Genomic DNA, 26,412 nt, shown 5'->3' with positions numbered 1-26,412 from the left:
AATAATATTTAACTAATGTTTGTGATGCGGGAGTGTGGCGGTTTAGGGGTTAATATATTTATTATAGTGGCGGCGACGTTGGGGGCAGCAGATTAGGGGTTAAGAAGTGTAGGTAGGTTGCGGCGACATTGGGGAAGGCAGATTAGGGGTTAATAAATATAATGTATGTGTCGGCGATGTAGGGGGCAGCAGATTAGGGGATTATAAGTATAATGTAGGTATCGGCGGTGTCCGGAGTGGCAGATTAGGGGTTGATAAATATAATGTGGGTGTCGGCGAATGGCGATGTCGGGGGCGACAGATTAGGGGTTAATAAGTGTAAGATTAGTGGTGTTTAGACTTGGAGTTCATTTTAGGGTGTTAGGTGTAGACATAAATTTTATTTCCCCATAGGAATCAATGGGGCTGCGTTAAGGAGTTTTACGCTGCTTTTTTGCAGGTGTTAGACTTTTTTTCAGCCGGCTCTCCCCGTTGATTCCTATGGGGAAATCGTGCATGAGCACGTTACACCAGCTCACCGCTAACGTAAGCAGCGCTGGTATTGGAGTGCGGTAATGAGCAAAATTTTGCTCAACGCTCACTTCTTGTCTGGTTTGTAAAAACCCATAATACCAGCGCTGCAGGAAAGTGAGTGGTGAGCATAAACTGCTCGTTAGCACCGCACAGCCTCTATCGCAAAACTCGTAATCTAGGTGATAAACTCTACACAATAGATAAAGGGCCAATGACTACATTAATCATTTTATTTATGTATTTTTGTAACAAAGGTATCCTCCCTCACATTACAAGTTTCATACAGCTGAGATTTTCACTTGAGATTGAACGGAAATTATATTGGCATAAAAAATTGTGAAATGTGTTGCTTTGTTCCACTTTTATGCTTGGTTAACCAAAAATTTAAAAAATAATTGCCATATTTAATCTATTCGATTTTGATCAATGTTCTTTTCAGACATTATTTACTGCCTCTGAGCTGGGGGTGTTTGATGTGCTGTCCAAGTCTGAGGATCCTCTGTCGGCAGCAACTCTTGCTGAGCGTTTAGGCACAAGCCCCACAGGAACGGAGAGATTACTCAATGCTTGTGTTGGATTAAAACTTCTTGAAAGGAATATGCTGAATGGTGAAGGTTAGCAATATTTTTGGAAAATGTCTAATTAATTCTATCCTGCAAATACTTTAGCTGTTAAAATGACTGTTTAAATGCTTTTACAACATTTTTGAATGAATTTACAAACTGTTGTCCCATCAGACTATTAACTCCTAAACTACAAAATCCTCTATTGCAATAACACCCTAAACCATCAGACCCTTCATTACAATTAGCCATCCCACCTCTATTAATCCTTACACAATCATATACCGATTGCAATTGGCCTCTGAATGCTAAAATCACAGACTCTCACCATACCTCCACCATAAATGACCCCTTAAATACCCAAATGATCCTCCTGCGACTATCCACAAAACCACCATTACCACAAATACAAAAATACCCTTACCTCTTTTAACATCTTAATTGCCATAACCCCAAACACAAAATTAATCACCTGTTATCAGCCCCCAAATAGCCATTATCCCAAAGCAAAAATACACTATTTGCTATTAAATGCTAAACTATCAGACCCCCATGTTGAAAATCCCCTCCTATTAACTCCTAACCTGTCACCAACAACCCCACCAAACTATTAACCTTCTCTCACAGCAAGACCCCCCACCTGCAGTGACCTCTAGTCTAACCTAATAAATAAATACCCAAGGGGTCAAAGTAAAACTTAGAATCCAACAGGTGGCAAAACAAACCAATTCTCATTAGCTACTTTTTGGCTTGTAGCAAACTGCACTCTCAAAAACCTGTCTGGAAAAAAGAGAAAGTGGGTGCTGCAATGGTGCTTTATCATAGATAACAAGAAGTGATTTCAAAGTATAAAAAGCTATGAAACTAACAAATGTAAAGCACCTTCACTTGATGCTGATCGGATGGGCTAGAAATATTAACAGCTATCCAGTAAACTGATCCTTGTGCCCAAAGGTGTATTCAATATTCTGTATACACACCACTGTTTGTTACCATCAATGGGGCTTGCAGTATAACAATTAACCCTGGGTACTGAGCGCGAGAAATGGGTGTTTTTACTAAAAGTTGTTTTTTTTAATAACACTCTTCATCAAAATCTATGGTGAGAAGTTAACATGGCTGCTATATACGATGTCCAGATTTTCTCTTTTCCACCCACATTAAAAGTTTATTTTAAAGGGTGTTTAACTTCTTAAAAAAGCTCTAAATGCTGCTTCACTTGTAATTTAGCCCAAAGAGGGTTAAAAAAAGAATGTATGGAGTGTTGAATAAGCAGAGAGCTTGGCACTGGTTTCTAGCACGTATTTACTGTAGCATGTAGGGAAATGTAATAGGCCTTTAACCCTTTTTCATTTGAGAATCATTTTGGCTTAGGCAAAGAACCTGATATGTGTTATGTCTTTTTTTTTTCCAGTTGTCTATAAAAGTACTGAACCCTCCAATGTATACCTTGCAAAGAACAGTCCAAAATCCATATATCTGTCATTGCAATATTTTTCTAAAGAGGTTTACAATATGAGCAACTACTTAGAGGATGCAGTCAGGTAATGAAAAAACACAATTATATGTGAGAAACACTATATTCTTGAACACTCTTATTTTATTATTAGAAGGTATATGTTATTGATTAATAATTGAAATTAAAACAGCACTCTAAATGTGAAACAATCTTAACTTATCAGACATCTACAAATCAGAATCACTTTTTGTGTGAAATTCTGGGTCATGGTGGATGTTCAGGGAACAAATTTGCTCCCTTCTGTTTTGGATGCACTTCCACACAAACCCCTGAGCCAAACAATAAGATATAATAGTTTAATCAGTGGAGAGAGTACAAACCCTTAACCAAGATCCAGCTTCCTGCAGCTCCGAAATATACAACCCCAATTCTGAAAAAGTTGGGACAGTATGGAAAATGCAAAAAAGTTAGGCAGATTTTAAAAAATACATTACATTCACAAAGTAAAACATCAAATAATGTGTTTTCAATAAAGTACAGGGTGAATTGAATTTTAAAAAGATTCTTTTTTTTTTTTGCATTTTCCATACTGTCCCAACTTTTTCAGAACTGGGGTTGTATATACATCATGCAGTACAAGTAACGTACCGCACAACGTACATATACACCACATTTGCTTAAAGGGTTAAAGTTAAACAGTTTACTCAACATTAGTCTTTGATATAAGAGTAAAATAATTGCATACCTAGCATTAAGTCTGTTAGCAATTTACCAATCAACTGTCTGTTTTCACACGTTTCATCCAGTGCTTCCACTTATTCACCTTTCTCAGTTTCATGACCTTAGATGACTTTGTCACTGGGTTTAATTGTACACAGTGGACTAATGTTTTCCTCCTTCTTCAGTGACAGTGTAGTGTCACGATTTCCGTTCATCGCCGCCTCGCTGCGGCTCCCGGAGCTCTTCTGTTGTGATTACGTCACGTTGCCTAGCAACGTGACGTATTTTTTCTGACACTCCCTCTGATGTCACGGACCTCTCTCTCTGCCTTTAAATCACGATGGGAGATCTTGCTTGGGGCCCATTTGTAAATCCTGTCTTCGGATCTGTGAGTACTCAGTTGTTTTTTCAAATTCCGCTTCCTTCCTTCTGGAGATTTTCCTGTGCCTGAATTCCTTACTAATCCTAAGAACCTCAATCTCTGGATTTAATCTGCCTTGTTTATCTGACCTTGCTTGCCTCTAATTGTTGCAAACCTGCAAAGAAGGAACATTAATCATTTGTTTGCCAATAACCTGCTTAAAGGGACATTATCTTTATTTGTTGCAAACCTGCAAAGAAGGAGCATTGATCATTTGTTTGCTAATAACCTGCTTAAAGGGACATTATCTTTATTTGTTGCAAACCTGCAAGAAAGGAGCATTTATCGTTTGTTTGCTAATAACCTGTTTAAAGGGACATTATCTTTATCTGTTGCAAACCTGCAAAGAAGGTACATTTATCGTTTGTTTGCTGATAACCTGTTTAAAGGGACATTAACCTTATTTGTTGCAAACCTGCAATGAAGGAGCATTTATCTATTGTTTGCTGATAACCTGCTTAAAGGGACATTATTTTAGTATTTCCTGTAATCAAGAAGATATACAGAGTTACTATTTCTTTTAGGAGAACCTTGTATCCTGCTTATTTTGTTTCCTGAGTGGGTCACGTCCTGGATATTCCTCAGTGTGTTAGCGTGTGTTCTACTTTTCACGCTAAAAGTTGGGTTAGATCCTGGGCTGACTATATACGGCTGACATGTAGTTTGTATTGCAAGTTTTCCGACATTTTGAGTCACAGGTTGATATATATATATATTTACAAAGTAAACCCTCAGTCAAATCCAGGGGAATGGGGCTCAGTATCCACCTTTAGGATCCCCCTGAGGTTAAACGTGTGTATCCCCAGTGGGGCAGTGCCTAATGCCAAAAAAGCATAACACATATGATTAGAGTAAGAGAAAGAAGCATTATGGGCCACACTTATACTAAGATAATGCAGTGGTTACACACAATCTATAGTGGAAAAGGGCGTTAAAATAAAACAACTTTTTAATAATGTCTTTAAAAGTATGACTCACATAACAAAAAAAGTATTAAAATAACACATATACAAGCTTGCCCCCTTGCGTATACCAGCCATGTTACACTAATAAAGGGTGGAGACCACTACTATACTCCAAAATAATAGGATCAGCACAATGTGGGTAATTATCCCCATTGGCCAGTGTACTTCGAGTACAAAAGATCCCTATAGTAGTCTCAATTGCCAAAAGGCCTATCTAATCTTTTGCAGTACCCCTGGCCGATTATTTAAGAAGGCTGGGTATTCCAATGCTGTATCCTCTATAAAAATACTATTTCCGGATTTGTGGTTACACTTGCCGTATTATGGGCTAACAATTACAGAACATTTAACACATGCAGGAGGGCTGTGCATTTCTCCAAGCGGCTCAGCATGACATCGCAACACAGGGATTCTGCTACACATGAGGAGCTTCTTGTCCCAGGACCTTCACCCAGATGCAATCTCCAGCTTAACTCTACCTCTAGCACGTTTCCTTACTGGTCACATTGTCAAGAGGTCCTCTTTGTTTTGTGCTTGCGCTCCAATTTTTTTTATCTTAATTTCCTATGTACAGTTAGGCTTACTTACACTGTCAGAAAAAATGTGCAAAAATTTTACCTTTAAGGGTACAACAGCTTGTCACTGGGGCAGTACCCTCAAGGGTACACCTGCTGCACCCTTTAAAATGGGTACACATTGGTACCCTTGCAGATTGTACCTTTTAAAGGCAAATATGTACCTTTGGTGACTAGATTGGACCTCAGTCCTATGGTACCATATTGTACCCTTAAAAATGGTGCAAATCTGGCATTTTAAGGGTATTGCACCAGTGACAACTTAGCCCTTTGTACCTCATGATGGCAAATTTGTACTCAACACAGCATATTACAAATGCTGTTCCATTAAATTTATCATATAACATTCAAATATGCATTAAATGTGTACTGTTTCAGGCAGTATTACAATAGCCACACTGCAGCTTTAAAAAAGTTTGTATACTTAACTGTAGCCAATGCCATGTAGCAATTCCAAAGACTGCTACAGAACCACCTGAAAAAACAAGGCTAAACACCCAGTTCCTAAATGAACAACTCAATGTGTTTTATATCACTATGTACTAGACTCTAAAAGCACCCTATTTAATTTAGGGTGACATGCCACATAAAACATAAATATATAGAAAACATATAGAAAACAACATAATAATAAAATATAACTCTAACAAAAAGAAGGGGGATTCAGGGGAGGGATAAATGATAAAACTCACAACCATACATTGAATTGTCACTCTATGCAAAATATATGCAAATGAGTCTATTTCCCTAGTATACACTTTGGTGATGAACCTGCTACCAATAGATGGAGCTGTGATACACATGTCAAGGAACTTTCAACCAACAGATGGTGCTATGGCGTGTTAGAGATATCTATCAGCACTGGACCAGGATAGCTATCTACGGCTCCTAAAAGCAAAGGGTCCTTAGCTGACCCTAGTAGGGAATAAGAGTATATAGTAAAAAGCTAAGGAGCACCAGAAAAATTAGGCAGAGATAGTATATTTAATAAACAATGGTTATACAATAGTTAAAATGTACAAAATAAATCTTACGGTATGGTATCGCTAAAAAGTACAATCACTAAAATCCATGGATCCATGATGATAAGAAATATAAACATAACAATAATAAACAAACAAATGAATCACCATAAACCATGGGTGATGTGATTAAAAAACTAATAGCAATATTGAAATTGATATACAGAATCTAAATATAAATTAAAAAACAAAAAATGGAAATGGGTGGTTAGTCCATGGATGTATCAAATATGAAAAAATTATAAATTGAGTCCCGAAAAAGTGAGAAAAACTTAGTGGTGTCCTGTGAATGTGTTTAAAAATTAAAAATTAAAAATATATAAAGATAAATGTGCAAAAATGATGTGCAAAAAGGCTTATATATATATATATATATATATATATATATACACTGTGTGCAGAATTATTAGGCAAATGAGTATTTTGACCACATCATCCTCTTTATGCATGTTGTCTTACTCCAAGCTGTATAGGCTTGAAAGCCTACTACCAATTAAGCATATTAGGTGATGGGCATCTCTGTCATGAGAAGGGGTGTGGTCTAATGACATCAACACCCTATATCTGGTGTGCATAATTATTAGGCAACTTCCTTTCCTTTGGCAAAATGGGTCAAAAGAAGGACTTGACAGGCTCAGAAAAGTCAAAAATAGTGAGATATCTTGCAGAGGGATGCAGCACTCTTAAAATTGCAAAGCTTCTGAAGCGTGATCATCGAACAATCAAGCGTTTCATTCAAAATAGTCAACAGGGTCGCAAGAAGCGTGTGGAAAAACCAAGGCGCAAAATAACTGCCCATGAACTGAGAAAAGTCAAGCGTGCAGCTGCCAAGATGCCACTTGCCACCAGTTTGGCCATATTTCAGAGCTGCAACATCACTGGAGTGCCCAAAATCACAAGGTGTGCAATACTCAGAGACATGGCCAAGGTAAGAAAGGCTGAAAGACGACCACCACTGAACAAGACACACAAGCTGAAACGTCAAGACTGGGCCAAGAAATATCTCAAGACTGATTTTTCTAAGGTTTTATGGACTGATGAAATGAGAGTGAGTCTTGATGGGCCAGATGGATGGGCCCGTGGCTGGATTGGTAAAGGGCAGAGAGCTCCAGTCCGACTCAGACGCCAGCAAGGTGGAGGTGGAGTACTGGTTTGGGCTGGTATCATCAAAGATGAGCTTGTGGGGCCTTTTCGGGTTGAGGATGGAGTCAAGCTCAACTCCCAGTCCTACTGCCAGTTTCTGGAAGACACCTTCTTCAAGCAGTGGTACAGGAAGAAGTCTGCATCCTTCAAGAAAAACATGATTTTCATGCAGGACAATGCTCCATCACACGCGTCCAAGTACTCCACAGCGTGGCTGGCAAGAAAGGGTATAAAAGAAGAAAATCTAATGACATGGCCTCCTTGTTCACCTGATCTGAACCCCATTGAGAACCTGTGGTCCATCATCAAATGTGAGATTTACAAAGAGGGAAAACAGTACACCTCTCTGAACAGTGTCTGGGAGGCTGTGGTTGCTGCTGCACGCAATGTTGATGGTGAACAGATCAAAACACTGACAGAATCCATGGATGGCAGGCTTTTGAGTGTCCTTGCAAAGAAAGGTGGCTATATTGGTCACTGATTTGTTTTTGTTTTGTTTTTGAATGTCAGAAATGTATATTTGTGAATGTTGAGATGTTATATTGGTTTCACTGGTAAAAATAAATAATTGAAATGGGTATATATTTGTTTTTTGTTAAGTTGCCTAATAATTATGCACAGTAATAGTCACCTGCACACACAGATATCCCCCTAAAATAGCTATAACTAAAAACAAACTAAAAACTACTTCCAAAACTATTCAGCTTTGATATTAATGAGTTTTTTGGGTTCATTGAGAACATGGTTGTTGTTCAATAATAAAATTAATCCTCAAAAATACAACTTGCCTAATAATTCTGCACTCCCTGTATATATATATATATATATATATATATATATATATATATATATATATATATATATATATATATATATATATATATATATATATATATATAGTGAAAACATGTGACTGGTGGTCAATCAAATTGATAAAAAGTGATAAAAAAAAATATAATCCAAAAGTCTGATATCATCCAAGTAGTATACAGGGAGTGCAGAATTATTAGGCAAATGATTATTTTGACCACATCATCCTCTTTATGCATGTTGTCTTACTCCAAGCTGTATAGGCTCGAAAGCCTACTACCAATTAAGCATATTAGGTGATGTGCATCTCTGTAATGAGAAGGGGTGTGGTCTAATGACATCAACACCCTATATCAGGTGTACATAATTATTAGACAACTTCCTTTCCTTTGGCAAAATGGATCAAAAGAAGGACTTGACAGGCTCAGGAAAGTCAAAAATAGTGAGATATCTTGCAGAGGGATGCAGCACTCTTAAAATTGCAAAGCTTCTGAAGCGTGATCATCGAACAATCAAGCGTTTCATTCAAAATAGTCAACAGGGTCGCAAGAAGCGTGTGGAAAAACCAAGGCGCAAAATAACTGCCCATGAACTGAGAAAAGTCAAGCGTGCAGCTGCCAAGATGCCACTTGCCACCAGTTTGGCCATATTTCAGAGCTGCAACATCACTGGAGTGCCCAAAAGCACAAGGTGTGCAATACTCAGAGAAATAGCCAAGGTAAGAAAGGCTGAAAGACGACCACCACTGAACAAGACACACAAGCTGAAACGTCAAGACTGGGCCAAGAAATATCTCAAGACTGATTTTTCTAAGGTTTTATGGACTGATGAAATGAGAGTGAGTCTTGATGGGCCAGATGGATGGGCCCGGGGCTGGATTGGTAAAGGGCAGAGAGCTCCAGTCCGACTCAGACGCCAGCAAGGTGGAGGTGGAGTACTGGTTTGGGCTGGTATCATCAAAGATGAGCTTGTGGGGCCTTTTCAGGTTGAGGATGGAGTCAAGCTCAACTCCCAGTCCTACTGCCAGTTTCTGGAAGACACCTTCTTCAAGCAGTGGTACAGGAAGAAGTCTTCATCCTTCAAGAAAAACATAATTTTCATGCAGGACAATGCTCCATCACACGCGTCCAAGTACTCCACAGCGTGGCTGGCAAGAAAGGGTATAAAAGAAGAAAATCTAATGACATGGCGTCCTTGTTCACCTGATCTGAACCCCATTGAGAACCTGTGGTCCATCATCAAATGTGAGATTTACAAGGAGGGAAAACAGTACACCTCTCTGAACAGTGTCTGGGAGGCTGTGGTTGCTGCTGCACGCAATGTTGATGGTGAACAGATCAAAACACTGACAGAATCCATGGATGGCAGGCTTTTGAGTGTCCTTGCAAAGAAAGGTGGCTATATTGGTCACTGATTTGTTTTTGTTTTGTTTTTGAATGTCAGAAATGTATATTTGTGAATGTTGAGATGTTATATTGGTTTCACTGGTAAAAATAAATAATTGAAATGGGTATATATTTGTTTTTTGTTAAGTTGCCTAATAATTATGCACAGTAATAGTCACCTGCACACACAGATATCCCCCTAAAATAGCTATAACTAAAAACAAACTAAAAACTACTTCCAAAACTATTCAGCTTTGATATTAATGAGTTTTTTGGGTTCATTGAGAACATGGTTGTTGTTCAATAATAAAATGAATCCTCAAAAATACCACTTGCCTAATAATTCTGCACTCCCTGTAGAAATAAGAGTAAAATCTTGTATAAAATGATTAGTTCCTCAATAATAATGATGTTCCAAAAAATATGCAAATTATATGTGGTTGAAGAACCGGAATTATCCAAGGGTTTCCTCAAACATTCATTTTCTGCTTACCTGTAAATGAAAAACAATAACATAGTGCAATACAGCTAAAAGTAAAAGAATAACACAGAGGAAAAAGAGGGGGGAGGAGAATAAATAAAGCTAAAAAAGTATGTATACCTTCTCAAAATGCTGGAACAAAAGGTATATACAATCTAAGTACAATAGCACTGACAGAGAAAGAAAATTCCATTTTGAGCTATGGACTATCTTTCGCTCCTTTCAAAAGTTTAAATAAATTTAGGACATTCATTCATGCCAAAGAATTTTTGAGGAAACTCACATTAAAGAGACACTTTTTGAAAACACCATTGGAATCCAACTCACAAGCCTTTGGTAACAACTATCGAACGAATTTGGATACAGACTTATATCAACATACTGATCTGAGACCAAGATCAACCTTTTTTCCCATTGCCAGCAAGGGCAATGCCATAGAGACATTCGAAGCAATGATTTGTAATGAAATTAGAGACATTAACCCTAACAGGTTAAAAAGACATAAACATAAACTCTCAAAAACACAATTACAAACCATCAAAACTCTAGAGAGGAACCACAGCCTTGTCATAAAACCTGCGGACAAAGGGGGTGGAATTGTCATCCTCAGTAAAGAGAACTATGATCTTGAATGTGATAGAATCTTATTTGAAAACCACACCTATGAAATACTCAGAAACAATCCTGTTGAGGTCTTTAAAAAAGAGTTGGATAAAATCTTGGGGGAGGCTAAGTCAAAAGGCATATTAAATGACAAAGAATACATATACTTGGGGGTAAAACATCCAATTACCCCAGTATTTTATTACTTACCCAAGATGCATAAGTCTCTCACTAACCCTCCAGGGAGACCGATCATCTCTGGTATCGGCTCCCTGTCGAGTAATCTGTCAGAATATGTCAACAAGAACCTACAAAAATACGTGACTTCGTTACCCTCATATCTGAGAGACTCCACCCAGGTTCTTAATATTCTAGAAAATATAAAATGGACAGAGAATTATATACTTGTCACATGTGATGTGACCTCTCTGTATACGAGCATACCTCATGAGGGTGGTTTAGAAGCCATAAAATTCTTTCTAAATAAAGATCCGACAGTACCCGAACCACAGAAAGCTTTCATATTGAATAGCATACGGTATATCCTGAACCACAATTATTTCCATAACAACGGAAAATATTACAGACAATTATGTGGTACAGCGATGGGGACCAGGTTCGCGCCCAGCTACGCTAATTTATACATGGGCAAATGGGAACTCATATTTTGGGAATCCTGCCCAGCTGGTGCAGACCTGGTCCTCTATCACAGATACATTGACGATATCCTCTTAATATGGAAAGGTTCTATAGAGGATCTCGAACACACCATACAAGTGTTGAACAATAATATCCACAATCTGAGATTCACTTATGAATACAGCACCACGGAGATCACCTTCCTAGACCTGAAAATCGAGATCAGGAATGGGCAACTAGAAACTTCTACATTTTTCAAAGAAGTGGATTGCAACAATTATATCCACAGTGATAGTTACCATCACATAAACTGGAAACGTAGTATCCCCAAGGGACAACTTCTGAGACTTAAGAAGAATTGTTCCGATTCCAACAAATGGGAAGAACAAGCCTTGGATCTAAAAGACAGGTTCTTAGAAAGAGGATATGAGGAGAACAGACTCAATACTCACATCGAAGAAGTGAGAAGTAAAGATTGATTAACATATAAGCATAAAAACAAGAAGAACTTATATGAAGGAGATACTTTGGAGGTCCCGTTTATTACAGAGTATACAGAAAACAGACATATAATCGAGAAAATCATAAAAAAACACTGGCCATTGCTCAAAGATAATGAGATTATTGGCGAGAAACTAATGACTAAACCGAGATTTTTATATCGTAAAACAGATAATCTGAAAAATATACTATCCCCCAGTGTTCCTCGAAAGAAAAAGTCAAGAGTTAAAGATGTTTTTGGTAGAGATGTAAGAGGTTTTATCCCCTGCACCACATGCAAAGCATGCAAAAGGGGAACAAAGATAAAGAGCTTTATCTCCCATAACTCCAGAAACAGATATGAGATTAAGGACCTGATAAGGTGTAGTAGTAAAGGAGTTATATACGTAATACAGTGTAGTTGTGGCCTACAGTATGTGGGACAAACCTCCAGATGCCTCAAGGATAGGATCCGGGAGCACTTACTCCAGGTCAAACACAAAAACACTGACACTCCTCTCTACAGACATTTTACCACACACCATTAGGGTAACCAAAAAGACTTAAGCTATTTTGGTATCCAAATAGTTATACCTAACTGGAGAGGTGGGGACTTTGACAAAAAACTACTGACTTTTGAATCCAAATGGATTTTTGACCTTGACTGTCTATACCCTAGAGGACTGAATAATAAGGAGGACCTATCACACCTACTGCATTTGAAGTGATTGTGTTAGAATAGGACATATATGTGTTTCTTTAAAATCTCTTAGTCTAACAATGGCATGTACTACACAAGCACATGCATATTTTTATATTTTTATAATCATGTCTGTAACTTTTTGATGCTTATATTTACAAAGCTGGAGTATAGCATGTATTTTCATACTAGCTACACATAGCTAGATATTAAGCGTTATCATTTAGACTATCTAGCTGACTCCAAAGACAAATCACTCTTAGTAATTGATATTTATTAAAAGCGTTATATTACTCTCTTTCCTAAATTAGGGTTACTCTCTTCTTTATTAATTGTTCTGATGTATATGCACCTTCTAATATAGGTGTTCAAAGCTAATTGACATACTATAAACAACCCTTATATGGAATTGATGGAGTCTGTATGTCATACACTCCTCACACCATTCTTATATCCATTTTAAGAGATTGTTTGTTTCTTTCTTAGAGATGTTCACGTCCTTTTTGATGATCTGGTATATTTCACAAAGCTTTTTTAGATTATCCCATATACATATTTTTATATATTTATATTTATATTTTAATATTTTAAAATTATATGATTATATTTTTACATTTATATTTTTATATTTATATTAATACCTAATCTTAACACACAACACCCTTAAGAAATGGCTATTTGTTCATTGGGATGTTTGATTATATTCTCATAACACTCGATGTTTGTACTTAATGTTTTTACCGAATTTTTCATACTTGATTTAACATATCCGATTGTGCTTATATTTGACCCCATTTTGCACTTACATTTATCCCATAACTTAGCCCATATCATATTTGGCATCGGTATGTATAATTTCTCAGATGTCGGAGAAACTGAAACCGGAAGTGGAGACATCAAAACATCCGGTAGACTATTACTGGAAGTGACTCGCGAATACTACATTTCTGGTTCCGGTAGCAACGAACATTGCGGAAGTTATGGAGATATTGAAGGAAATAATTTAAGACACTAACAAACAGGGAGTATGCTATACGCACAATTATAAGGTTACAATGGCATTACTTAATAACAAGTTTTATTAAAACGAATATCTCAATAGATTTTAACTTCGGGTCAAATGTTAACTCTTTTGGAGCCAAATAGAAGCGTATTCATTGGTCATTTTGAGGTATTTAAGGAGCACTTTCACCATACCATATTATAGTCTTGAAAAAGGCCCATATACAGGGCCGAAACGCGTTGACATCTTATGGTGAGCTTCTTTTCAGTTGTTATTATTTTACTTTTAGCTGTATTGCACTATGTTATTGTTTTTCATTTACAGGTAAATATATATAGAACCTTTCCATATTAAGAGGATATCGTCAATGTATCTGTGATAGAGGACCAGGTCCGCGCCAGCTGGGCAGGACTCCCAAAATATGAGTTCCCATTTGCCCATGTATAAATTAGCATAGCTGGGTGCGAACCTGGTCCCCATCGCTGTACCACATAATTGTCTGTAATATTTTCCGTTGTTATGGAAATAATTCTGGTTCAGGATATACCGTATGCTATTCAATATGAAAGCTTTCTGTGGTTCGGGTACTGTCGGATATTTATTTAGAAAGAATTTTATGGCTTCTAAAGCACCCTCATGAGGTATGCTCGTATACAGAGAGGTCATATCACATGTGAGAAGTATATAATTCTCTGCCCATTTTATATTTTCTAGAATATTAAGAACCTGGGTGGAATCTCTCAGATATGAGGGTAACGAAGTCACGTATTTTTGTAGGTTCTTGTTGACATATTCTGACAGATTACTCGACAGGGAGCCAATACCAGAGATGATCGGTCTCCCTGGAGGGTTAGTGAGAGACTTATGGATCTTGGGTAAGTAATAAAATACTAGGGGAATTGGATGTTTTACCCCCAAGTATATGTATTCTTTGTCATTTAATATGCCTTTTGACTTAGCCTCCCCCAAGATTTTATCCAACTCTTTTTTAAAGACCTCAACAGGATTGTTTCTGAGTATTTCATAGGTGTGGTTGTCAGATAAGATTCTCTCACATTCAAGATCATAGTTCTCTTTACAGAGGATGACAATTCCACCCCCTTTGTCCGCAGGTTTTATGACAAGGCTGTGGTTCCTCTCTAGAGTTTTGATGGTTTGTAATTGTGTTTTTGAGAGTTTATGTTTATGTCTTTTTAACCTGTTAGGGTTAATGTCTCTAATTTCATTACAAATCATTGTTTTGAATGTCTCTATGGCATTGCCCTTGCTGGCAATGGGAAAAAAGGTTGATCTTGGTCTCAGATCAGTATGTTGATATAAGTCTGTATCCAAATTCGTTCGATAGTTGTTACCAAAGGCTTGTGAGTTGGATTCCAATGGTGTTTTCAAAAAGTGTCTCTTTAATGTGAGTTTCCTCAAAAATTCTTTGGCATGAATGAATGTCCTAAATTTATTTAAACTTTTGGAAGGAGCGAAAGATAGTTCATAGCTCAAAATGTAATTTTCTTTCTCTGTGAGTGCTATTGTACTTAGATTGTATATACCTTTTGTTCCAGTTTTTTGAGCAGGTATACATACTTTTTTAGCCGTTTTGCACATAATTTTTGCGCATTTATCTTTATATATTTTTAATTTTTAAACACATTCACAGGACACCACTAATTTTTTCTCACTTTTTTGGGACTCAATTTATCATTTTTTCATATTTGATACATCCATGGACTAACCACCCATTTCCATTTTTTGTTTTTTATTTATATTTAGACTCTTTATATCAATTTAAATATTGCTATTAGTTTTTGAATCACATCACCCACGGTTTATGGTGATTCATTTGTTTGTTTATTATTGTTATGTTTATGTTTCTTATCATTATGGATCCATGAATTTTAGTGATTGTACTTTTTAGCGATACCATACCGTAAGATTTATTTTTACATTTTAACTATTGTATAACCATTGTTTATTCAATATACTATCTCCGCCTAATTTTCCTGGTACTCCATAGCTTTTTACTATATACGCTATGGCGTGTTACACAATGTCCATGTATGTGACTGGGAAACGGTTACAATTTTATTTTATTTTTAAAAAAACTGGTTCTTAAAAAGCTCTTGTTTATTTTATAGAGTTTAAAACAATTTTTTTTTCTTTGTAATTTTAGTTAATACATTTGCTTTATGTTTAAGAGTTAACATCTCGATGCTCTAAATATAAGCATTAAAATGTTAAGTGCTTGTTTGCCATTTAGAACTAGCAACACAGTATCATTGAATATATTGGTTATTAAAGGGACAGTCTAGTCAAAATTAAACTTTCATGATTCAGATAGGGCATGAACATTTAAACAACTTTCCAATTGACTTTTATCATTAAATTTGCTTTGTTCCTTTGGTGGTATTTTTGAAAAGCTAAACCTAGGTAGGCTCAAACTGTTTTCTAAACCGTTGAAAACTGCCTCTTAGCTAAGAGGATTTTGAAAGTTTTTCACAGTTAGACAGTACTAGTTCATGTGTGTCATATAGATAACAATATGCTCACTCCCATGTAGTTATTTAGAAGTCTGCACTGATTGGCTAAACTGCATGCCTGTCAAAATCACTGAGATAAGGGGGCAGTCTGCAGAGGCTTAGATACAAAGTAATCACAAAGTATAATAATATAACTGTGTAGGTTATGCAAAACTGGGGAATGGGTAATAAAGGGATTATCCATCTTTTTAAACAATAACAATTCTGGTGTAGACTGTCCAATTTTTTTTTTGCTTTGCCCCCACTTCTTGCATATTACCAACAACAATTGAGCATAATTATTTTGCTGTACAATATGTATGTTACATTCATTTTGGGTGACTGACAGTTATGTGAATATGAATAATTGAGGTGTACAAATTATTTGGACTTGCAGGGTTTGGCAGCCTTGAACCACCCATCCCCCTCAACATTTTAGTCACAGAAGTGATTGTACCTTTTTGGCGGGATTAAATGGTACAGACATGGACCCTTTGACAGTTGGAAACATATTTGTACCTTATTTACCGCTAAATAGTACATATTAGTTCCTTAAGGTGCAATTATGATCCATTGAGGGTACAAGTTGTACCCTAAGTGTTCACAAACGGACCCCAACCGTACCCTTTTTTCTGACAGTGTACACAATTACCACATCAGAAATTTCTGAAACCTTCATGCTTTATTGGTGAAGATGAATGAATTCTGGGCTTCCAGAAGTAGTATTGCTATGTAAAAAGAATATACTGCAACAAAGATATTAATAGTTTGTTTTAGCTTAAAGGGACAGTAAAGTAAAAAATAAACTTAAAAGGATTGGCTAGAGCAGGATATTTTGATATTTTAAACAACTTTCCAATATAATTCTGTTGTCAATTTTGCTTAGTACTCTTGGTATCCTTTGTTAAAAAGTAATCCTTGGTGAGCACATGAGAGTGTGCATGTGTCTTTAGCCACCTGGCAAAAGTGTTTGCAACAATGCTTATAGCAATGTTATACAAAGTTGCAAAGGTAGTGGAGATGAAGGTGCGCTAGGGGAGTGTAAGCCACTCTAATGGAATCTCCTCTATAGACTCCTTTGTATATTTGAGTAAGAAATAGAAAATCAAGAGGGTGCTGAAAGAGCTTAAACACTATAAATGAGGTACAATTACTCCAGTAAAAATGTCCTTATGTTGTATCCAATGCTATGTCCCATGCTACTGTTATTAAATTTTGAAAAACTAGACTGTATCATATTATTATTTTTATACAACCGTGGAACAAATCTATAGATATAGTTAGAATCTAAGGTTGAAATATAATAAGAAATAGTAGTTATGGGGGCGGAGCCAGCGCTCAGAGGAGATGGCTGCACGTATGTGAGCTCTGGTCTCCCTGCAGGGCAAAAAGCAGCCTAAATATGTATGCAGATAACCCCAAATGTCTGGAAACGTAGTTATATAAGTCCCGGACTCACATATCCGACTGGGGACTAAATCGGAAAGAAATCGGAGAAGCAGTGCAGTTTTTGCAGCAACGCCAGCTTAACACACGGATATGAGCCATGCGTGTGGGCCGCAACTAAACACCGGAATGTACCGCTGATCGATCGGCCGTACGAGGAGACACAGGTGCCACCATCAAGCGGGGGAGTGCTCAGATGAGCGGAAGGTGAGATAAGGTGATGTTATACATCCATGAGCTGTTGGGGCTAATTTGAAATAAACAGTCACCTAAATGGATAAATGTGGCGTCCGCCATCTTTGATTCTCCTATAGAGCTTATGATACTTAATCTAGCGTTGAGGCACCTTAAGAGCATCGAAGCTGGATGCAGGGACACCGCAAAAAAGTCTGATGCATAACACCCTGCCAGTATATTGCAGTCGATGCACACGCCATCACCAGCTTTTTATGTATATATCAATGCTATTCTAATTTCCATGGAAGATTTACCGACAATACACACAAATCTGCTATGAGATACAGTTAATAAACTGGGAAGGGAGAGCAGCTTTCTCGAGCAGTATTAAAATTTATTTGGTGTTGGAGATTAAACTTTCTGTATAGCTATACACTGCACTGAGCATTTTGCTACACCTGCATAGTGGATTTCTATGCGCTATAATATTTAACATGTCTCCTAGAAAAGGCAGCAAGTCAGAAAAAGCAACTAAAAAGCAGGATGCAGCTACTCCCTCTGTTAACAACTTTTTTAAGCAATTAGAAACTACAGCCCTGAAGATAAACCCACTAGAAGCCAGAAATGATGGCTCTTCCACACCATCAGACTCAGAGGGGGATTGCCCCGATTCAGCTGTTCAAGTACCCAGGGCCTTATTGGACTCACTGCCCTCTAAAAAAGACTTTTCCACATTAATTTGTCAAGTAAAACAATGTATTAGAGAGGAGATTTCTGAGATTAAAAAAGATCTCTCAGACATGGGTCAGAGGGTGGAGAAGCTGGAAGATAGTGCAGACCTCACCTACTCTAATATAACATTTCTCCGGTCTAAAGTCTCTTCTCAAGATGATATAATTTCACAAATGGAAAACAAAATAGATGATCTGGAAAATCGAAGCCGCCGCGGCAACATTAGAATCAGGGGAATCCCAGAATCTGTTACCTCAGCAGACTTAGAAGATTATCTACAAGGTCTTTTTACGTCTATAATTGGGGTTGAACCTGAAGCCACAATAGCTTTGGATAGATTCCACAGAGCATTGCGTGCAAAACCATTAGGAGACCAACCTCCAAGAGACGTCATTGTGAAAATCACAAGCTACCAGATCAAAGAAGAAATCATGAAGAAAGCCCGTCAGAAATATCCACTCAGGTTTAGAGCAGAACCTATACAATTATATGAAGATTTGACTCCAAGAACCCTACAGAAAAGACGGGAATTCAAACACCTCACGGCAAAGCTGCGGCAGCTTAACATTCCTTACAGATGGGGTCACCCATTTAATTTGCAAGTACCATGGAAGGGTAGAAGATTGGTATGTAGCACGACGGAAGACATAACACGAATCTGTAAAGATCTGGGCATCATCCTTCCAGAAACACAAGATGAGACTCATCAGCCAGAATCAGCGGAAGCACATCAAGCACCACCACTCCCTCAAAGATCAGAATGGAGGAAAAAACCAGCTACAACACCTAATAAAGATCTCCAAGGTGCTGGACATTCAAAGTCCTTGGGAAGGTGAACTATTACAAGATGGTGAATGTTTTATACTTGTTTATTACTGAGTGTGCTTGTTAGCACTACATCCCCGGGCCCGGGCGCCCGCCTGTCCGGACCTACCCTGGTACTCTGTGATGGGGGGTCTGGGCGGGTGGGGCCTAGTGTCCGGGGTCGGGAGAGGAGAACCCCATTGGCTGTTGACAACTGTAAGTCTGAGCAAAGGGCTGGATGTGGTAAAGTATTTAATTGATAAATATAACTCGCCTCACTGTATGCTATAGATCTGTATAGCATTGCTTTCCGCTGTGCTCAAGCTATCTACTGTTTAAAGTTGTTAGTTACATTAAATTTAGTCCCCCTAGTTTACTATGTAAAGTTCAATCCCAGGTTAATTCCAGGTTTTTCTGATGCAACATAAGATATACTATATGCATATAATCTGAGATACAATTAAGATGCCCTTTAGGGGTTGGTGTTCCCCCTTTAAAGAATGCTGTTTTTTGTTCTTTTTAGTTGCACCAGTTGTGCAAAGATTGTTTTGAATGTATTTTGTTTAATTTATATCTCTACACTCTGCCACTGGGTACATTTTCAATTTGAATCTGCAGATCATGCTAGGAGTCATAAGATAAAAGCTTTGTTAGTATTTATTGTACGGGATGCCAAACCTTAATGCACAAACTATACGGCTCATAACCCAAAATGTAAAGGGTCTTAACTGTCCTAATAAGAGGTCGATGGCCATCCGGGACCTCCGCAAAAGAGGGGGCGAAATACTATTATTGCAAGAAACGCACTTTAAAACTGGTAGTCTCCCTAAGTATTTTTCCTCACACTACCCCCAACACTTTCATAGCACGAACTCCCATAAAAAGACTAATGGTGTTAGTATATTAATACATAAATCTATCCCATTTAAACTTCAGCATATAGACAAGGATAAGGAGGGTAGATATTTAGGCATCATGGGCCTGATGTATGGCAAACCGGTAACCATTATAAACTTATATGCACCTAACACAAGACAAGACCAGTTCTTCTCCCGCTTTTCCAACAAAATAGCTGGCCTAGCTAAAGGCCCTTTGATTGTTGCAGGAGACTTTAATATCCCCTTGGTACCTGCATTTGATAGCTCTAACCCCAGCGCTCGACACAGTCCAAAAATGCTCCATTCCATATGGAAAGATATCAAGGAGCTAATGCTTCATGATACATGGAGGTACACACACCCACAAACTCGAGATTACACCTTTTTTTCAAACCCACAAAAAAGTTATTCTAGGCTCGATTATATACTGGTAGATCACATTGCACTATCACTAGTCAAAGGTGTCAATATCAAGCACACGGTGTGGTCGGACCATTCATCAGTTGAATGTTCGATGGCATGGCCTGCTATTCCCCTCAAACCTTTTACATGGAGGCTAGACAACTCGCTGTTGGCCGACCCAAAAGTAGTGGAGTCACTCGCTGAACAATTGAACACTTACTTTTCACTCAATAATACCCCAGACGTCAGTCCCACAACGGTTTGGGAGGCCCATAAGGCTTACATCCGTGGTGAATTTATTAAAATCAAGGCCCACAAACGTAAAGAATCTATTAAGGAATACCTCAAATTAGCACAAGAGGTCTCTGAAGCAGATCTATTGTTAAAACTCAATCCTGATGATAATGGCTTAGCCAAAGCTCTTCAAGAAAAAAGGGAGAACCTAAATACCCATTTACAACTGGAGTCACAAAGACATCAACTATATATTAAACAAAAATTCTATGGCGAAGGTAATAGAACGGGGAAACTCCTTGCTAGGGCCCTAAAAAGGCAACATGTAGGCTCATATATTCACTCTCTTATGACAGCACATAATACCACAATAGAAGACACTAAATCTATCAAGGAATCCTTCAAAGCATATTACCATAGGCTTTATAATTTATTTCCTAATAGACCCCATACCCCGCACAAGCTAAAATGTGAGAAATATTTAGAAAACATTCCCTTACCCAAACTCACTGATACTGAAGTATCCATGCTGGAGGCCCCAATCTCCAGTAGGGAGATTCTGGAAGCTATAAAGGAGATGAAGCCAGAGAAAGCTCCGGGACCGGATGGCTTTGGCAACCGGTATTATAAAATATTCAGGGCTCAACTTACACCATACTTGCTAACTATGTTTAATCAAATATCAGACTCTGTAGTATTCCCAGATACCATGATGCAAGCCCATATCTCAGTACTTCCTAAACCGGGCAAGGACCCTGTAACCCCAGCAAACTTTCGACCAATTTCCTTATTAAATGCAGATCTCAAAATATACGCCAAAATTATAGCAAACAGAATAAATGCAATTCTACCTAAGTTAATACACCACGATCAGGTTGGCTTTGTCCCACAAAGGGAAGCTAAGGATAATATATGTAAAGTACTAAATTTGATGGAATATATTAAAAAAACAGACACCCCCTCAATATATCTCTCCACCGATGCTGAAAAAGCGTTCGACAGGTTAGATTGGACTTTTTTACAAGCCACTCTTCAAAGATTCGGATTCCCTACAAAAATTATCAAAAAAATTCTTGCACTATACACTAATCCAACCGCCCAAATCAGGGTCAATGGGGACCTGTCAGATCCTTTCGAAATTCGAAACGGTACGAGACAAGGATGCCCCCTCTCCCCCTTACTTTTTATACTGTCACTAGAGCCATTGGCTATTCAGTTACGTAACAACCCTAAAATAAAAGGTATTACCATACAGGATCAAATATACAAACTGGCATTATTTGCCGATGATATTCTCATGACCATAGCAGAGCCTTTACAATCCCTTCCCTACATCCAACAAGAACTACAATCCTATGGGACAGTGTCTAACTTCTCGATAAATGCTAATAAATCAGAACTTTACCCGATAAATATTCCCAATGCAGAGGTGGGGGCGATTCGAGGTCTATACCCATATAAAATTCAGAGCCAAGCACTAAAATATCTGGGAATATTTTTATCCTGTAATAAAGAAATTTTGCGAAAACGTAATTATGGTCGTTTGCTGGATGAATTTGAGAGTCTAGTATCCTCCTGGCTTCCGAGAAAAAACATTTCTTGGCTGGGGAGAATTGCGGCCACCAAAATGACCCTGTTACCGAAAGCCCTATATGTTATGCAGGCATTACCAGTTCCTGGTGTCACATCAGATATTAGTAAAATGCAAGCTATTATAGATGCCTATATATGGCATAGAAAACCTCCAAGAATAGCCAAGAGTACGCTATATAGACATAGAGATGACGGGGGCATGGGAGTTCCAAATTTGCATCTCTATAAGTTGGCGATCACCCTAAATAGGGTAGTAGAGTGGTGCAGACAGGGAAATGATTTCTATAAAAGAAATGTCCACTTAGAATCACAATTGTTGAAAACTACCCAGATGGGGGGACTCTGTTGGGCACCCCAAAAAACCCCTATGGACATTTCTGCGGCTTACCCAATTATTAAGGAAACGTGGTCAGATTGGCTAAAAATCCGCAACAAATATAAGCGCATATCATCCCCTTATTCACCACTAACAATTTTAGACCAGAATAAAGAGCTTTCGCCCTGCTTCTTGGGGACGAAGCAAAACTCACAGACACCAATAAAATTGATTGATCAGATCCCGTTTTTTTCGGTGACAGATCAGGGACAGATAGCGCCGAGAAACACTTTGTTGACACAAGGTCTTGCACATTTTAGCTCCTGGTTTGCCTATCATCAGGTTCGTCATTACATTTATACACATAAACACAAACAAGACATGCTTAGACCACTCACGACATTTGAACACCTATGCACGTCACAACAGCCCCCTAAAAAAGTAATATCTGTGATGTATAGAGATATGCTTCAAGCGCAATATTCTACTAAGCCTAATTATACACTTAGATGGGAAAAGGAGATGGGGAATGAATTCTCACAAAAACAATGGGCCAAATGGTTCCAGGCAACAGCGAGATCGGCACATTCAGCAACAGCACTTGAAACAAATATCAAGATTCTTACTAGATGGTATTTAACCCCCAGCAAATTGAAGCATATGTTCCGCAACGCCAGTAATAGATGCTGGAGAGGCTGTGATCAAGAAGGTACAATGTACCATATCTGGTGGGACTGTAACGTAATACGCCCATACTGGACCCAAATATATGAACAAATTAGCAAAGTTGTAGGGATGGCCCTGACTCCCTCTTCTGAGGGTATCCTGTTTAATGCTGACCCACACATTACATGTAAAATTAGGAAGAGCTTGTTCCAAATATTAGTGAATGCAGCAAAAAGGCTGGTACCTAGGTTCTGGAAGAAAATGCAGACACCTACACTTACTGATTGGTTGGTTCTGGTGAAAAACACTATGATACTGGAGAGACTTCATTACTTTAAACTGGGACGTCTAGATTTCTACCATGACATGTTACTTTTATGGGAACAATATACGTATGCTAATTGGGCAAATCAAAGATAATCTCCTACTGTGATGTAGTATGCTTAGCTGATGACAACCCTTTGGCAGAGTACTTATCATTCCTATTACACTGTTGGTTTGTTTGTGGTTCTTTCTTTTGTGTTCGTTTTTCTTGTTTTAGTTTCCTAAATTGTATATATAAACTCCCACAGAGACAAGTTCAACGAGGGGGATAAAATAACTTGAATTGAGCAAAACTAGATACACTGTATGGACTACCATTTGAGCAAGGACAATTTTCTTGGACTCTATACTCGAGCCGTCCGCTTGAGTCATAATGGGAATAACCTTGAAGGGTATACATTGGTAATAACTTCGGCTATGTACTTGAGCTTTGTATCCCAAGACTGCTTTTCAATGTACAGTCATGATTGTATTAATCCATTCTTGTTATGTTATATGACTTTTTTTCTTTTTTGAAGCACAATAAAGGAAATTTGAAAAAAAAAAAAAAAAAAAAAAGAAATAGTAGTTATAAATACTACCTATCGTATCCAAACAAGAGTAGTGATGTCGCGAATAGTTCGCCGGCTAATAGTTCCCAGCGAACATAGCTTGTTCACGTTCGCTGCGGCGGGCGAACATATGCGATGTTCGATCCGTCCCCTATTCGTCATCATTGAGTAACTTTGACCCTGTATCTCACAGTCTGCAGACACATTTCAGCCAATCAGCAGCAGACACTCCCTCCCAGACCCTCCCAGCTCCTGGGCAGCAGCCATTTTAGATTCATTCTGATCCTGCATTCTTAGTGAGAGGAGGGATAGTGTAGCTGCTGCTGATTTTATAGGGAAATTGATAGCTAGGCTAGTGTATTCAGTGTCCACTACAGTCCTGAAGGACTCATCTGATCTCTGCTGTAAGGACAGCACCCCAAAAAGCCCTTTTTAGGGCTAGAACATCTTTTTTTTTTTTGCCTGTGTAATTTTGACTGTCAAACATCAGTCTGCTAGTGTAATCTAATTGCAGTTGACTGCCTGCAGTGCCACCACTCATATCTGTTGTAATAGTAGTTTAAATTTTGTAAAAAAAAACTTTTTTGACTGTGAAACATCAGTCTGCTAGTGTAATCTAATAGCAGTTGCCTGCCTGCCAGCGTGTGTGCCAGGCCCATTTGCCAACTAGTGCCACCACTCATATTGGTTGTAACAGTATTGTAAATTTAAAAAAAAAACTTTTTTGACTGTGAAACATCAGTCTGCTAGTGTAATCTAATTGCAGTTGCCTGCCTGCCAGTGTGTGTGCCAGGCCCACTTGCTAAGTGCCACCACTCATATCTGTTCTAACAGTAGTGTAAATTAAAAAAAAAAAATTTGACTGTGAAACATCAGTCTGCTAGTGTAATCTAATAGCAGTTGCCTGCCTGCCTGCCAGCGTGTGTGCCAGGCCCACTTGCCAACTAGTGCCACCACTCATATCTGTTGTAACAGTAGTGTAAATATTTTAAAAAAAAACTTTTTTGACTGTGAAACATCAGTCTGCTAGTGTAATCTAATTGCAGTTGCCTGCCTGCCTGCCAGCGTGTGTGCCAGGCCCACTTGCCAACTAGTGCCACCACTCATATCTGTTGTAACAGTAGTGTAAATTTTAAAAAAAAAACTTTTTTGACTGTGAAACATCAGTCTGCTAGTGTAATCTAATTGCAGTTGCCTGCCTGCCAGCATGTGTGCCAGGCCCACTTGCCAACTAGTGCCACCACTCATAGCTGTTGTAACAGTAGTGTAAATTTTAAAAAAAAACTTTTTTGACTGTGAAACATCAGTCTGCTAGTGTAATCTTATAGCAGTTGCCTGCCTGCCAGCGTGTGTGCCAGGCCCACTTGCCAACTAGTGCCACCACTCATATCTGTTGTAACAGTATTGTAAAAAATTTTTAAAAAACTTTTTTGACTTTGAAACATCAGTCTGCTAGTGTAATCTAATTGCAGTTGCCTGTCTGCCAGCGTGTTTGCCAGGCCCACTTGCCAACTAGTGCCACCACTCATATCTGTTGTAACAGTAGTGTAAATATTTAAAAAAAACTTTTTTGACTGTGAAACATCAGTCTGCTAGTGTAATCTAATTGCAGTTGCCTGCCTGCCTGCCAGCGTGTGTGCCAGGCCCACTTGCCAACTAGTGCCACCACTCATATCTGTTGTAACAGTAGTGTAAATTTTTTTTAAAAAAAAACTTTTTTGACTGTGAAACATCAGTCTGCTAGTGTAATCTAATTGCAGTTGCCTGCCTGCCAGCGTGTGTGCCAGGCCCACTTGCCAACTAGTGCCACCACTCATATCTGTTGTAACAGTAGTGTAAATTTAAAAAAAAAAAACTTTTTTTACTGTGAAACATCAGTCTGCTAGTGTAATCTAATAGCAGTTGCCTGCCTGCCAGCGTGTGTGCCAGGCCCACTTACACGGGGAGTTTGGTCTGTCACTGTAAAGCGGGCATAACCCTTACACTACCTGATCGATACAACATCATACCTGATGTTTTAAAGCACGTTATTGCAATAATTTAGGAATGTTAGGTGATTTATGCCCTTTATGGCTTAAAACCAGACTCTGCATCAACTATGTAATTTTCTGTGGGAGTTTTGCCATGGATCCCCCTCCGGAATGCCACAGTCCAGGTGTTAGTCCCCTTGAAACAACTTTTCCATCACTATTGTGGCCAGAAAGGGTCCCTGTTGGTTTTAAAGTTCACCTGCCTATTGAAGTCAATGGCGGTTCGCCCAGTTTGCCGGTTCGCGAACAGTTGCGGAAGTTCGAGTC

The 26,412-nt window shown here is 38.3% G+C and overlaps 1 protein-coding gene across 1 annotated transcript in view; it reads left to right on the top strand.

Moving 5' to 3' along the window:
- The window catches only part of LOC128653246 (acetylserotonin O-methyltransferase-like), a 176,398-nt gene that overhangs the window by 23,765 nt on the left and 126,221 nt on the right, over positions 1-26,412 (top strand). Inside the window, exons 2-3 of the mRNA XM_053706434.1 lie at positions 953-1,127; positions 2,491-2,620. Of these exons, the coding sequence (XP_053562409.1) occupies positions 953-1,127; positions 2,491-2,620 (305 nt within the window). The remainder of the gene's footprint in view (positions 1-952; positions 1,128-2,490; positions 2,621-26,412) is intronic.

The sequence above is a fragment of the Bombina bombina genome, chromosome 3 (genome assembly GCF_027579735.1).
Source record: "Bombina bombina isolate aBomBom1 chromosome 3, aBomBom1.pri, whole genome shotgun sequence".
Taxonomy (NCBI): Eukaryota; Metazoa; Chordata; class Amphibia; order Anura; family Bombinatoridae; genus Bombina; species Bombina bombina.
The sequence above is the reverse complement of the archived record's forward strand: the minus strand, read 5'-3'. Positions and strand labels throughout refer to the sequence as shown.